General features: G+C 37.3%; 1 protein-coding gene across 4 annotated transcripts in view; it reads left to right on the forward strand.

The window, feature by feature from the left end:
• The window catches only part of Arhgap29 (Rho GTPase activating protein 29), a 55681-nt gene that overhangs the window by 32125 nt on the left and 11519 nt on the right, over window positions 1-12037 (forward strand). For all 4 annotated transcript variants that reach the window (XM_055628248.1, XM_055628250.1, XM_055628249.1 and 1 more), the window contains 4 exons: window positions 8900-9060; window positions 9585-9724; window positions 9980-10084; window positions 11138-11236. In XM_055628248.1, coding sequence (XP_055484223.1) covers window positions 8900-9060; window positions 9585-9724; window positions 9980-10084; window positions 11138-11236 — 505 coding nt within the window. The remainder of the gene's footprint in view (window positions 1-8899; window positions 9061-9584; window positions 9725-9979; window positions 10085-11137; window positions 11237-12037) is intronic.

Here is a 12037-nt window from a genome sequence, read left to right on the forward strand (position 1 = left end):
TTTCATAATATTTAGAATCATAGTTAATTCTTGGATGACCTTTTATTTTGTAGCCTTGGTAAACGCTTTTATATTAGGGACTTTTGTAGATTTTTCAGGGTTTTCATTGTAGGAAATAAAGCTGTTTGTAATAACGGCAGTTTTATGTCTTTCTCCTCTATAGTCCTTTTACTTATTTTTTATTGCATCTTTTAATTTTTGTACAGGGCTGTCAGTTAAATAGAAGTGGTGAAAGAAAATTTCCTTGTCTTAGTCTCTGTCTTAGAGGAAAAGCATTTAATCTTTTACTACTTAAATATGATGGCAGCTACAGATTCTTTGAAGATGCCCCATACATAGGTAGACATTAGACATTTCTTTTTTGTGTGTGTTTGCTGGGAGATTTGTCTATATTATTCTATATGATCATGAAGTTTATCTTCTAATTTCTTTTCCTTGCTCTCTTCTCCCTATCCTCCCTCATTTCCCTCTCTCCTTTTCCTCTTTTACTGCCTTTTGTCTTAGTTACTAATCTGATTTCAAAGATTGAAGTGAGAAAGTGTTCTTAACTTTTGTTGGGGAAGGGTTTATCAAACTTGTTATTTTTATCTAGTGGCTTGTGTGGTATCTAGGGTTGAATTCAGTAAGAATTTTTTTTCTTATTTTACTACATAGTCATTTCTTTTGATAATTTCTTAGGTGAAGTTTGGTAGCTATGGCTTTCATTGAATTGATCCCTTTCAAATATACACATACATATGTGTGTGTGTGTGTGTGTGTATGTTCTGTCTTGTCTGAGTGGGTAGAGTGTTTTCTTCTTTCATTCTTAATGTTAATAATTTGTACACATTCCATTAATATTGCAAAAAGTTTATACATTTTATTTATCTTTTCAGGAAAAAGTTTGTAGTTGATTTTTTTCCAGTTTTATTAGGTTCTGCTTGCTTTCTGTTCACCGTTTTTAACTTTCATGCTTGCTCTTCATTGAGAACTGCCTCCATCTCTAGCATAAAGTTTTTTTTTTTTAGCATAAAGTTTTTAAAGTTCATATTGCCTCCTAAAAATTACTCACCTATACCCTACAGAGTTTGAAATGTGTTTTCATTTTTATTTAGTTTAAAACATTTTTAAATTTCCCTAGAGAGTTTCTCTTCAAATGATGGATAATGAATAAGCTTATTGTTTTTCCAAGCACTTAAGTATTTTCCAGATATTTTTTCCGATAATGACTTCTAGTTTAATTCTACTGTGAAGGAGAAATTAATTATATGATTTCAGACTTCTTAAATTTGTTACATTTTTTTAATTAACCCCCCCTCCCCCAGTGTCAAGTTTGAAGAAGAAGTAAGCAGAAGTTGATAAAATTGAAAAAAAAAAAGAGGGGGGCACAATGAAATTGAAGTGTTTCTTTGAAAAGATCAGTTATGAATGTTCCATGAGTGTATTTTGAAAAACTGTGTCTCCTTTACTGTTGGCTGGTGTTTTATACATATCAGTTCTTTGGTCTATGTAATTTATTTCTTAGTATTCTTTATTAGTTATACTTAACTGTGTCTATCTACTGAAAGGGTTTGGGAGGTCTTCAACATATACCATATGTCTAGTTCCCTCAGCTTTTTTTGTGTTTTGAAATCTGTTGCTAATTGTTTCTATTAACAAACGTTACACCATCGTAGCAGATTCATCTTTCATATTTGAAATGTCTCTTTCCTTGTTTGCTTTTCTGTTGCTCAGATAAAATGGTGGCTGAAATAAACATAGGAAGGAAAGGGTTACTGGCTCAGAGGCTGTAGGCCAGCATCAAGGGAAGCCGCGGCAGGGCTCTGCAGACTGGAACGGAAGCATGGACCACAGAGGATGGCTGCATGCTGGCTTGCTTTCCATGTCTTGCTCAGCTTGATTTTTTGTAATCTAGGACCTCCTTCCTCCCTGGGGGTTACACCAACCACAGTGGGCTGGACCCTCCCACATCAGTCATCAATCAAGAAAATATACCCACAGGCCAATCTGATGATGAAAATTCCCCAAATTTCCTTTTCACAGATGACTGTGGTTTGTGTCATATTGACAACAAACCAATTCACTCTCTTTTTAGCCTGGTAAATTTTCTTTTTAGTCTACTTAATTAGTATTGGTATGGTATAGCTATTTCAGTTTATTTTTAATTATTTTTACATAGTATAGTTTTCTCCTTAATTTTTTAAGATTATTATTTTTTTTTAATGTATGAGTGTTTTGTTTGTAGGAATGTGTGTGTAGCGTGTGTGTGTCTAGTGTTCACAGAAGTCAAAAAAGAAGGCATTGAATCTTCTGGAACAGGCATTACAGACAGTTGTAAGCCACCATGTGGGTGCTGAGGATCGAACCCTGGTCCTCTCCAGAAACAATAAGTGCTCTTAACTGCTACGCCATGTCTTCAGCATCTTTCTCTTCTAGATTTTTAAAATGATTTATTTAATTTTATTATATGTGCATTAGTGTGAAGGTGACAGATCCCTTGGAATTTGGAATTGGCATTATACACAGTGTCAGCTGCCATGTGGGTGCTGGGAATTGAACCCGCATCCTTTGGGAGAGCAGACAGTGCTCTTAACCACTAAGCCAGCCCCTCTCTTCTAATTTTAAACATATTTAAAATGAGCTTCTTATATAGCCTACGGATAGCAATTACTTTAGTCTTGATTTTTTAAACATCTCATTTAACAATCTTTTGAGTGTTTAGATCATCCATATTTAATGTAAACACATGGTTGGATATAGGCCTACCATATTATTTCCTCCCTGTTTATAGCTCCTTTCATCTATTTTTGTCTGTTGGGATTAAGTTTTAATTTATCTGAACTGTTTATCAACATTCTAACTTATTTACTTAATTCATATTTTGGGGGTTAATTCTCTCTAAATTTTATGGTTACTAGAGTAGGAATTGAAATGTGCATACAAGATGTGCATACTTGTGTGTCTGTGTTTGCAGTTAGCAGTTGCCTCCATAACTGGATTCCAAGTCTTTGGATTCAACAATAGACAGACACAAAAGCTGGATCTTTGTTGACTATATGCAGACTTTCTCATTGCCTTCCCTTAAGTAGCACAGTGTGACAGCTGTTCCCACGGCACTTGTGTAGTCATTGTATGTAACTAGAGATCTGTGGGGGTCTGCATAAGCTAAATACCAAGATACCATTTTTCTAAGACAGTTATCCCTGATTTGGGTATCTGAGGGGTCTCCTGAGTGGATGCTGAGGAACAACCGTATACTTTTATTTTGAAAACAGGGTCTTGCTGTCTCAAACTAGCAACCCTCCCTGCCTTTACTGCCCAAGTTCTAGGATTACAGAATGACGCCAGCACGCATAGCTTTGACTTTTACCTGATCTACTAAAAGCCAGTATTTTAGTATTTCAAGTGGAAGACAGAAAACTTAGCACTATGTAAGTCCCTTTACTCGATGTGGATTGTGGTGGGTATATGTTTATTAAAATGAGTATACATTAAAAACTCACCAAACTGTCTTTGTTCTTGTGTGGGAGTGGGGATGTGGAGCTGTTTGCTTTTTCATTATTTCTTTAATTTTTGAGATTATATCATTTCCTCCTTCCTTTTCCTGCCTCCAAACTTTCCCATTTACCCCTCCTTGCTTTCTTTTAAATTAATTGCCTCTTTTTGTTGATACATACATATATGTATTCATAAAAATGCAGTTACAACTTAATAAAAGTTCTATCTATCAACTTTACAATGGTTTTATCAGAATATTTCCACTTAGGATTAATTTTTTCATATTTAGTTCCATAATAAGCTGAGACATATTGTATTTGCCTTAGAGTTCACTGCCTCTGTTGTTTTTTTCTCTTCCAAAATAGTCCTTCAGTAACTTTTTTTGTTTTGGAAATTTTATTTTTCAACATTAAAATTTTCTTTTTGTTTGTTTGTTTTCAGTTTTTCTTTAAAGATTTGTGTCTTTCCATAATTTGCCCCTTTTATGTAGATGTGTCTATGTAAATGAACACATGGGTACACACAGATAGGAGATCAGAGGTGTTCTCATTCCTCAGGAACCATCTACATTTTCTTTTGAGACAGGTCTCTCACTGTAGGCTGGTCTGTAGGCTGAGCTGGCTAGCCATCAAACCCTGGAAATCCATTTCTTCTTCCCCAGTGCTGGAACAGAAGCACATGCCACCATACCTGGTCCTTAAAGAAAAACAAACAAACATGAATTCTAGCACCAACTCAGATCCTCATGCTTGCAAGACAAGCACGCCCCCATCTCCCCAGCCTTTCGCTTTCTTTCTCAGCCCCTTATAACTGCCATAGAGGCTTCATCCAGTCTGAGTTATACTGATGTTGATATCTGTCTTTTGTGAATGGTTAAGATATTCCTGATATTTCACATGACAAGTAATTTTGCTACATTAACCTTCCCTCAGAGGACAGCAGCAGCAGATGTTTGCTGACCGGATAGACTACCAGGAACTGCCAAGGAAACAATTATACCAGAGTCTAGTTTGGTGAGCCAGTCAGCTTCTGTAACTGGGGCTATAGAAGCATGAGCAGCCATAGAAGCTGAGCTACAGAGGAAAGTCTCTCTCCCCCAGCAGCTGTTAACTGCTTATATATCCTCTTAACAGAAGGGCCTGGTGGGCACCCCACCCCCACCGCAGCAACTGTTAACTGCCTATCTCCAGGAGGGGAGGGGAAGCACAGCTGCTGCTGTTCAAGAAGGCCCTGTCATGCCCGGAGGACAGCATTCCACAACAAATTTTAAATGCTATCCTAGGTATTTTCGATGTTTTGTGGGACTCTGGCCCCTAGTTGTGCTTAAAAGTGGGGGTGGGGTAAGGAGCTAGCCATTTGATCTAGTTAGGTTCACTCTCCTCGCTCTGTGCCGGCCCGCCTTGCTCTCCAGAAAGCTAGAGACATCAGTTCTCAATCATGAAGTGGAGGAGGTGGCTGAGCGATGCAGGGACAAAGAGAAAAATAAAAGCTGCAGGAGTTTCCACAGTCCACCACCATTCTCTGAACACAGCTCCTCTGATCATAAAGGAAGATTCATTTCAGAGTCTTAGATCCTCTCTTTTCCGCCATTACTGCCACAGGATTGTGCCACATTGATTTCTGCTTGTGTAAGGAATGGGGCAAGAGAGGATGGATCGGAGAGAGACAAGGGCTTTCTTCTTACCTTTTGAGTCACATTTTCTATTCCTCGGCAGTGTTGGTCCACAGAGGTCTTCTCTTGAAGCTTTCTGTGTCCACCCATACTTGATGTTACCTTTGCGGCAAAGAGCTTACCCTGGAAAACATGATAGGAGTGGGAAAAGCAAGGAATGTACCTAAACTTGTCATAGATTTCTACAATCTGCCCACTTTCACTTACTTTACAGAGTCTTTAGATAGGTGATACTAATGCATGGATTCTGACCAAGAATCCAGGGTTTTTAGTGGATTCAAGTGGAGAAAAGAATCCATCTTAGTGAGGAACTTCTAGAACGTTTTGAGCTCTTGAAGTTATAAATCATGTATTTATCAGTGTTTGATTGTTACTAGCTTGCAGGTTTGTAAACTAAAAAGATTTATAAAGTAACTTCACCTCAGACCACAGCTGATAATGGCTAAGATTGAGTCTATGTCTGCCCATGTATTAGGATATCTGCATGAATTCACCTAGTTCTCAGAAGGTCCAACTGCGTAAACTATTTTTTAATATAATTTTTACTTTTTATATTAATTACCGGTTATTTACTTTGTATCCCAGCTATAGTCCCCTCCTCCCTCATTCCCTCCCAATCCCATCCTTCCTCCCTCATTCCCTCCCAATCCCATCCTTCCTCCCTCATCTCCTCCCTGCCTCTCCAAGTCCACTAATAGGGGAGGTCCTACTCCCCTTCCATCTGACCCTAGTGCATAAACTATTTTTAGCTTCATTTTACCAATGAAGAAACACAGACTTTTATAAAGTCTGTCTTCCCAGTGTATGGTCTTTGGACCAATCACCTTGTCATTGCTCTGGTAGCCTCTAAGTAACATAAAGGTTTGGGTTTTTTTTTTCTTAATATATATTAATTATAGTTTATTCACTTTGTATCCCAGCTGTAGCTTCCTCCCTCATTCCCTCCCAATCCCATCCTGCTTCCCTCATCTCCTCCCATACCCCTCTCCAAGTCCACTGATAGGAAAGGTCCTCCTCCCCTTCCATCTGACCCTAGCCTATCAGGTCTCATCAGGAGTGGCTGCATTGTCTTCCTCTGTGGCCTGGTAAAGCAGCTCCCCACTCAGGGGGAAGTAATCAAAGAACCAGCCACTGAGTTCATATCAGAGACAGTCCCTATTCCCCTTATTAGGGAACCCATTTGGATACTAAGCTGCCATGGGCTATATCTGTGCAGGGGTTCTAGGTTATCTCTATGCATGATCCTTGGTTGGAGTATCAGTCTTAGAAAAGACCTCTGGGCCCAGATTTCTTGGTTCTGTTGCTCTCCTTGTAGAGCTCCTGTCTCCTCAGGTCTTTCTATCTTACTTTTCTTTCATAAGATTCCCTGCATTCTGCCCAAAGTTAGGCTATAAGTCTCAGCATCTGCTTTGATACCGTGCTGAGTAGAGTCTTTCAGAGGCCCTTTGTGGTAGGCTGTTGTCCTATTTCCTGTTTTCTCCCTCTTCTGATATCCACTTTGGAAATCAATCTGGTGCTTTCTCTGACAATTAAGAATAGCACTTCCTCAAGATCCAGCTATACCACTCCTAGGCATATATCCAAAATATGCTCAAGTACACAACAAGGACATTTGCTCAACCATGTTGGTAGCAACTTTATTCATAATAGGCAGGACCTGGAAACAACCCAGATGTCCCTCACCTGAGGAATGGATACAGAAATTGTGGTACGTTTACACAATGGAATACTACTCAACAATTAAAAACAAGGAAATCATGAAATTTTCAGGCAAATAATGGGACCTAGAAAAAATGATCCTGAGTGAGGTATCCCAGAAGCAGAAAGACACATATGATATATACTCACTTATGAGTGGATATTAGGCATATAATATAGGATAAACATACTGAAATCTGTACCTAAAAGAAGTTAAGCAAGAAGGAGGACCCTGGGTAAGATGATCAATCCTCACTCAGAAAGGCAAAAGGTTTGGGCTTTGAACCAGACTTTTTTGAGATCAGAATCTGCATTTGAACAAGATCTCTCAGATGATTCACTAAACTGTGCTTTTTCAAATTTCTGGTACAGAGAAATTATTAGTAACTTGGTCAGTGTCATTCCCCCATGTAAGTGACCGTTTGAATCAAGCAAGTTCAACTTAGCATTAGTGTTAGGCTGATCTAAAATATTAGCTAGTCATTGGACTTAAACAGTATCAAATAAAGGCTGAATTTCTTTTGTTAATAGAAGGGTTAAGGTACAAACTGTTCTTTTGGGTACACATTTCAAATGCTGCTTGTGCTCATTGACTTACCCTTAGAGAAATGTGTTATTCACCTTGGAAAGGACTCTGGCTAATTAGGAGTTCATCCTATGAAAGAAAGCATGATAGTCTGATTGAAATAACATTAACAAAAATTTGGAATTTTTTATATTTAGTATATTCCCCTACATGGAATCCAGAGTGGCATTTTAAGGAATAAATGAGATGACGCTTTGCTTAAAATCTTTAGCTGGCTTCCCATTATACTTCACCTCCATCCTTCACTCTCCATGGTCAAGCTGACTGCTACCTTTCTTGACCTTTTGTCTGCCTCTGGAGCACAAGCTCTGTCCCACTCACTTTTGTATCACTTCTGCCTTTTGTTTGAATTGGCCTTCTCCCTGGGCTATGTCCTGCGTCTTTTCTTACATGGCTCTTTCTCTCATATTTCAAATGTCAGCCTTGCCTAGCCTACCATGTTGAAAATACCCTTCCACAAACACATGGTGATGCTCCATGGGTTAGTGTTATTGTTTTTTAATTTGTTATTGCTATATCTGGGGTTGTGTGTGTGTATGATGGGAGACATGCATGCCACAGCATGTGTGTGGCAGTCAGAGAACAACTTTCCAGAGTCAGGTTCTCTCCTCCACCTTTACGTGGGTTCCAGGACTTGAACTCAGGTCCCAGGCTTGTGTAGACAAGTGTCTTTACCAGCTGAGTCATCTTACTGGCCCAAGTTGGCATTCTTACATAGTGTTTGTAGCATTTTTCAGTGCCACGAAATATTTTAGGAACCACTTTCATGATCTATGTCTGTGGATGAGGATCTACTAGTAGCTTTTCAATTTGTTAAAGCATACTGAAGTATAGTGTGCGTCTAAAATTAGTTAATATAAAGCTTGGATAGTTAATGAACTCTGGCATGTTGAGTTTTATACTGTGTGGTCATTACTGTAAAGTAATAGGGGTGATAGTATTTTTAAACAGTTGTTGAAACTTAGTAGACTAAGTTAGTAGACTTAGTAGACTAAAGTATTGTCAGCTAATCAGAAGACTGGGACAGAAATAGCTCACAAGCCAGATGGGCAACATAACAAGATACCATCTCAAATAAAGAAAAGGACTTTTAAAAAAGGAAAAGTGAAAACAGTCGAAATAATGCCAGTTATGACTGAAAGATCTCCCATCCATTTTGTTTTTCATTTAGAACTTTTGAGGTTTAACCATCAAAAGGAATCCTCAGACATACCATGTCCTAAAGCTATTAACCAGCAAGAATATGAGTGGTAGTTTAAAACGCATTAGCTGTTAGAGTAAAACTGTTGTTTGAGTTCCAGTATAAGTTGTGCTTGGCATCAGCCAACATAGCATGCTGATAGTGATAGTGTTGAATATGTCAAATGTCTCGCATTTTTATTGGTGTTCTTGTTGACATAAATACACGTTTATGTGCTATTCCCTATCTTACGAGTTGTGCCTGTCTTTTGTCTCTGTGACTGTAGGTAACAGTTAACCTCTTTCATATGCAGCAGCTACAGGCTGCATCGGTTGCCAGCAGGTTACAGTCTCTCTGTGATAGAGCCAAACTCTATGATCCGGGTCAAGAATACAGTGAATTTGTGAAGGCTACAAGCTCAAGTGACTTAGAAGAAAAGGTTGATGGGTAAGAATTAGTCTGTAGGTGAAATTATTTCAAGGACAAAAACATCTGCTCAGTTCCTGTCTAAGTTTATAAGGAACTGTCTTTTCTTACGCTGAAATATTAACTTTAATTTTTTCCAATATTTTCATATTATTTTGTGGTTTCTTAGTACATTTAAGGGATTGAAACAACATACTTGAGAATAAAGCTTTCAATTTTGACACAGACCTCACTTTTTGAGTCTTAAAAATCCTTTGTAATAGCAAATAATGACCTATTTTGAGTGTATCAAAAACATTTCCCACTAATGTTAGATTAGAAAAGTTTAATGATATAAATATTAAATACTCTATTGTTATACCTCATCCATATTTCAGCTATTACTAGTATACATTATTTAAAAGCTTTACTCACATCTTTAAAAGAAGCTGAACTATATAATAAAATAATTAATATTCATTAAGTTTATTCTGCATTCATTAAATTAACAATTTTTCTTAATAGACTATTATTAGTGCTGAGCTCTATTTATTTTTATATCACAGAAATGTGAATAAAAAAATTACAAATAGTCCCCGGACACCTGGATATGGACCTGCTGACTCTTTAGAGGATGTCGCACGCCTTCCTGACAGTTGTCATAAGCTTGAAGAAGACAGGTGTTCCAACAGTGCGGACATGACAGGTACATTTCATACTGAAGCAAACACTTGTTTATGAGACAGCAGGGCACTCGGGTGTGATTACTAAGTGGATTCCAGGTCTGGATTAGTCTATCGTTCTCGATCATTTACAGTTCTAACTACTGTGCCTTTCTCCAAAAGTCCATAATTAGTATTGTTAAAGAAATGTGAATCATTTCCTCTTGCATAAATAATGTCATTATTTCACCATATGAAATCTACCCTGTGGCTAAGTTTGTAACTATTCTTTTTTAAAGGTCCTTCTTTGGTAAGATCATGGAAGTTCGGGATGTTTAGTGATTCTGAGAGTACTGGAGGAAGCAGTGAGTCCAGATCTCTGGATTCAGAATCTATAAGTCCAGGTACATAAATATTTAAGTCTAACTGAAAATTCAATGAAAGATTGATATCGTCCCTTTGGGGTATTTTTAATGAGCATATTTTTAGAATGAACTATCTCAGACATAAAATACATATACATAATTGTAGTTTAAAGAAAAATGATGAAACCTTTATATCTAATCTGGCAAGCAGAACATGAAAAGCACCATTTATATAACATAAATAAGTAAGTCATACATACATACATATATAAAATTACGTTAGCCCACTAGAATAAATCATTCTATAGCTACCTTAAATGTTTTTGTTAATATATTTCATGGACTTTACCATTTTCTGGATGCTCTAAAAATAGAATATTTCCTTACCTTGATTTGGGAATTGGGCCTGTTGTGTGTTGGCAAGTACTCAGCCACGGAACTATATCCTAAGCCTATTTTGTTTTGTTTTTTTTAAATCTGGGTTCTAAGTTGCCCAGGTGGGCCTTGAGCTCATCTGTAGCCCAGGCAAACTTTGAATCTTGTGCTCTTCCTTCAACCTCCCCCACCACTAGGACTGGCAAAATCAAAGGATTCATTTTGACTTCCTTCGTCCATGTTGATGTGAATAGCTATGTCTATGTTTATACTGTTTAATAACTTGTAATGAAAATATTATTTGGGTTTTGTGGCATGTGTGTTTGTGTGTGTGTGTGCTTTAGTTAATTGCTATAATAGGCCATACCACCAACATTTACTCTTTTGTCACCTGCTCTGTCATATGTTAAATATGAAATATGAATAAAAGATGCTGCCTGTCTTTGTAAAGCCTGTAACTCAAGCGCTTACTGTCTGAACTGGATAGTAAGATCTCAAAAATATATAATCTTTTTTTTTTTTAATCAGGTTTACTACATTCCATTTTTTCTCAGGGATGAATATATAAATCCTCTGTTAGGTAGATTTTGAGAATAAAAAAAATTAATAAAAACTAATAAAATAATACAAATTGTGTCATTCCAAGAATGTTATTACTACCTATTTCTGCTGTTCTTCAGTGACTAGTCAGGTAATGTATCCACAATTTCCCTTTAGGAGACTTTCATCGGAAACTTCCACGAACTCCATCCAGTGGAACCATGTCGTCTGCTGATGATCTAGATGAAAGAGAGCCACCATCGCCTTCAGAAGCTGGTATTAAATTTATCTCAGTTAGCACCTACTAGTCCAGTTGAAACAGTGGTAGTGCACAGCACTGGAACATTACTTTGTTATGTGTATCTTAAATATACCTGCATGTTTATGTATGTGTATGAATTGATCAGATGGTTGAAATATGTCTACAAGAATAAGGAGTAAAGCTGCTAGATCTAAAACATACTGGCAGTGTGCTGAACAGCAGGTAGTATATACGGATGATGTTCTTTCATAAGTCAAATACAGTGACTTTCTCTTAAAAGCATGCCATTGCGAAAGAAATTCTGGAAAAGCTCATTAATAGTGCAGAGGCAATGGGGGAAAAAAACAGTGGTAAAACTCTAACTTACTGTGCACAAAACCCTGTCTGCTAGCCCAAGTACTGCAAAACAACAATTATGGTAATGAAGAAACTGGAGGAAGCCAAGTTGGAAAAGCAGATAATGTATTTCTCAAGGACAGGGAAAGATTTGGTTGTGGAAGATACAAAAATTAGCTACCTTAATGACTTGAATTAAACTGATATAAGTTAGTTTTTATTCCTTCTGTACACTCAGATGTTTGTTTCTTTTGGCAGAATTTCCAAAATTAATAGAATATTTGATGTCTACTATGATTTAAAAACATAACTAGCTAATATTAATCTGTAATTTTACAAGACAGGTACTGTTTTTAATGCACATATTGCTAACATGCTAGTTCTGTGTAGCTCTTGTCAAGTAGTAATTGGGTTTTCTTGGAATGGAATGTAATAAACACACTTCCCTGTTGTGTGTAGGACCTCTTAATAAAAGCACA

Source organism: Psammomys obesus, unplaced genomic scaffold (genome assembly GCF_907164565.1).
Source record: "Psammomys obesus unplaced genomic scaffold, mPsaObe1.curated_primary_1811, whole genome shotgun sequence".
In the NCBI taxonomy this organism is placed as follows: Eukaryota; Metazoa; Chordata; class Mammalia; order Rodentia; family Muridae; genus Psammomys; species Psammomys obesus.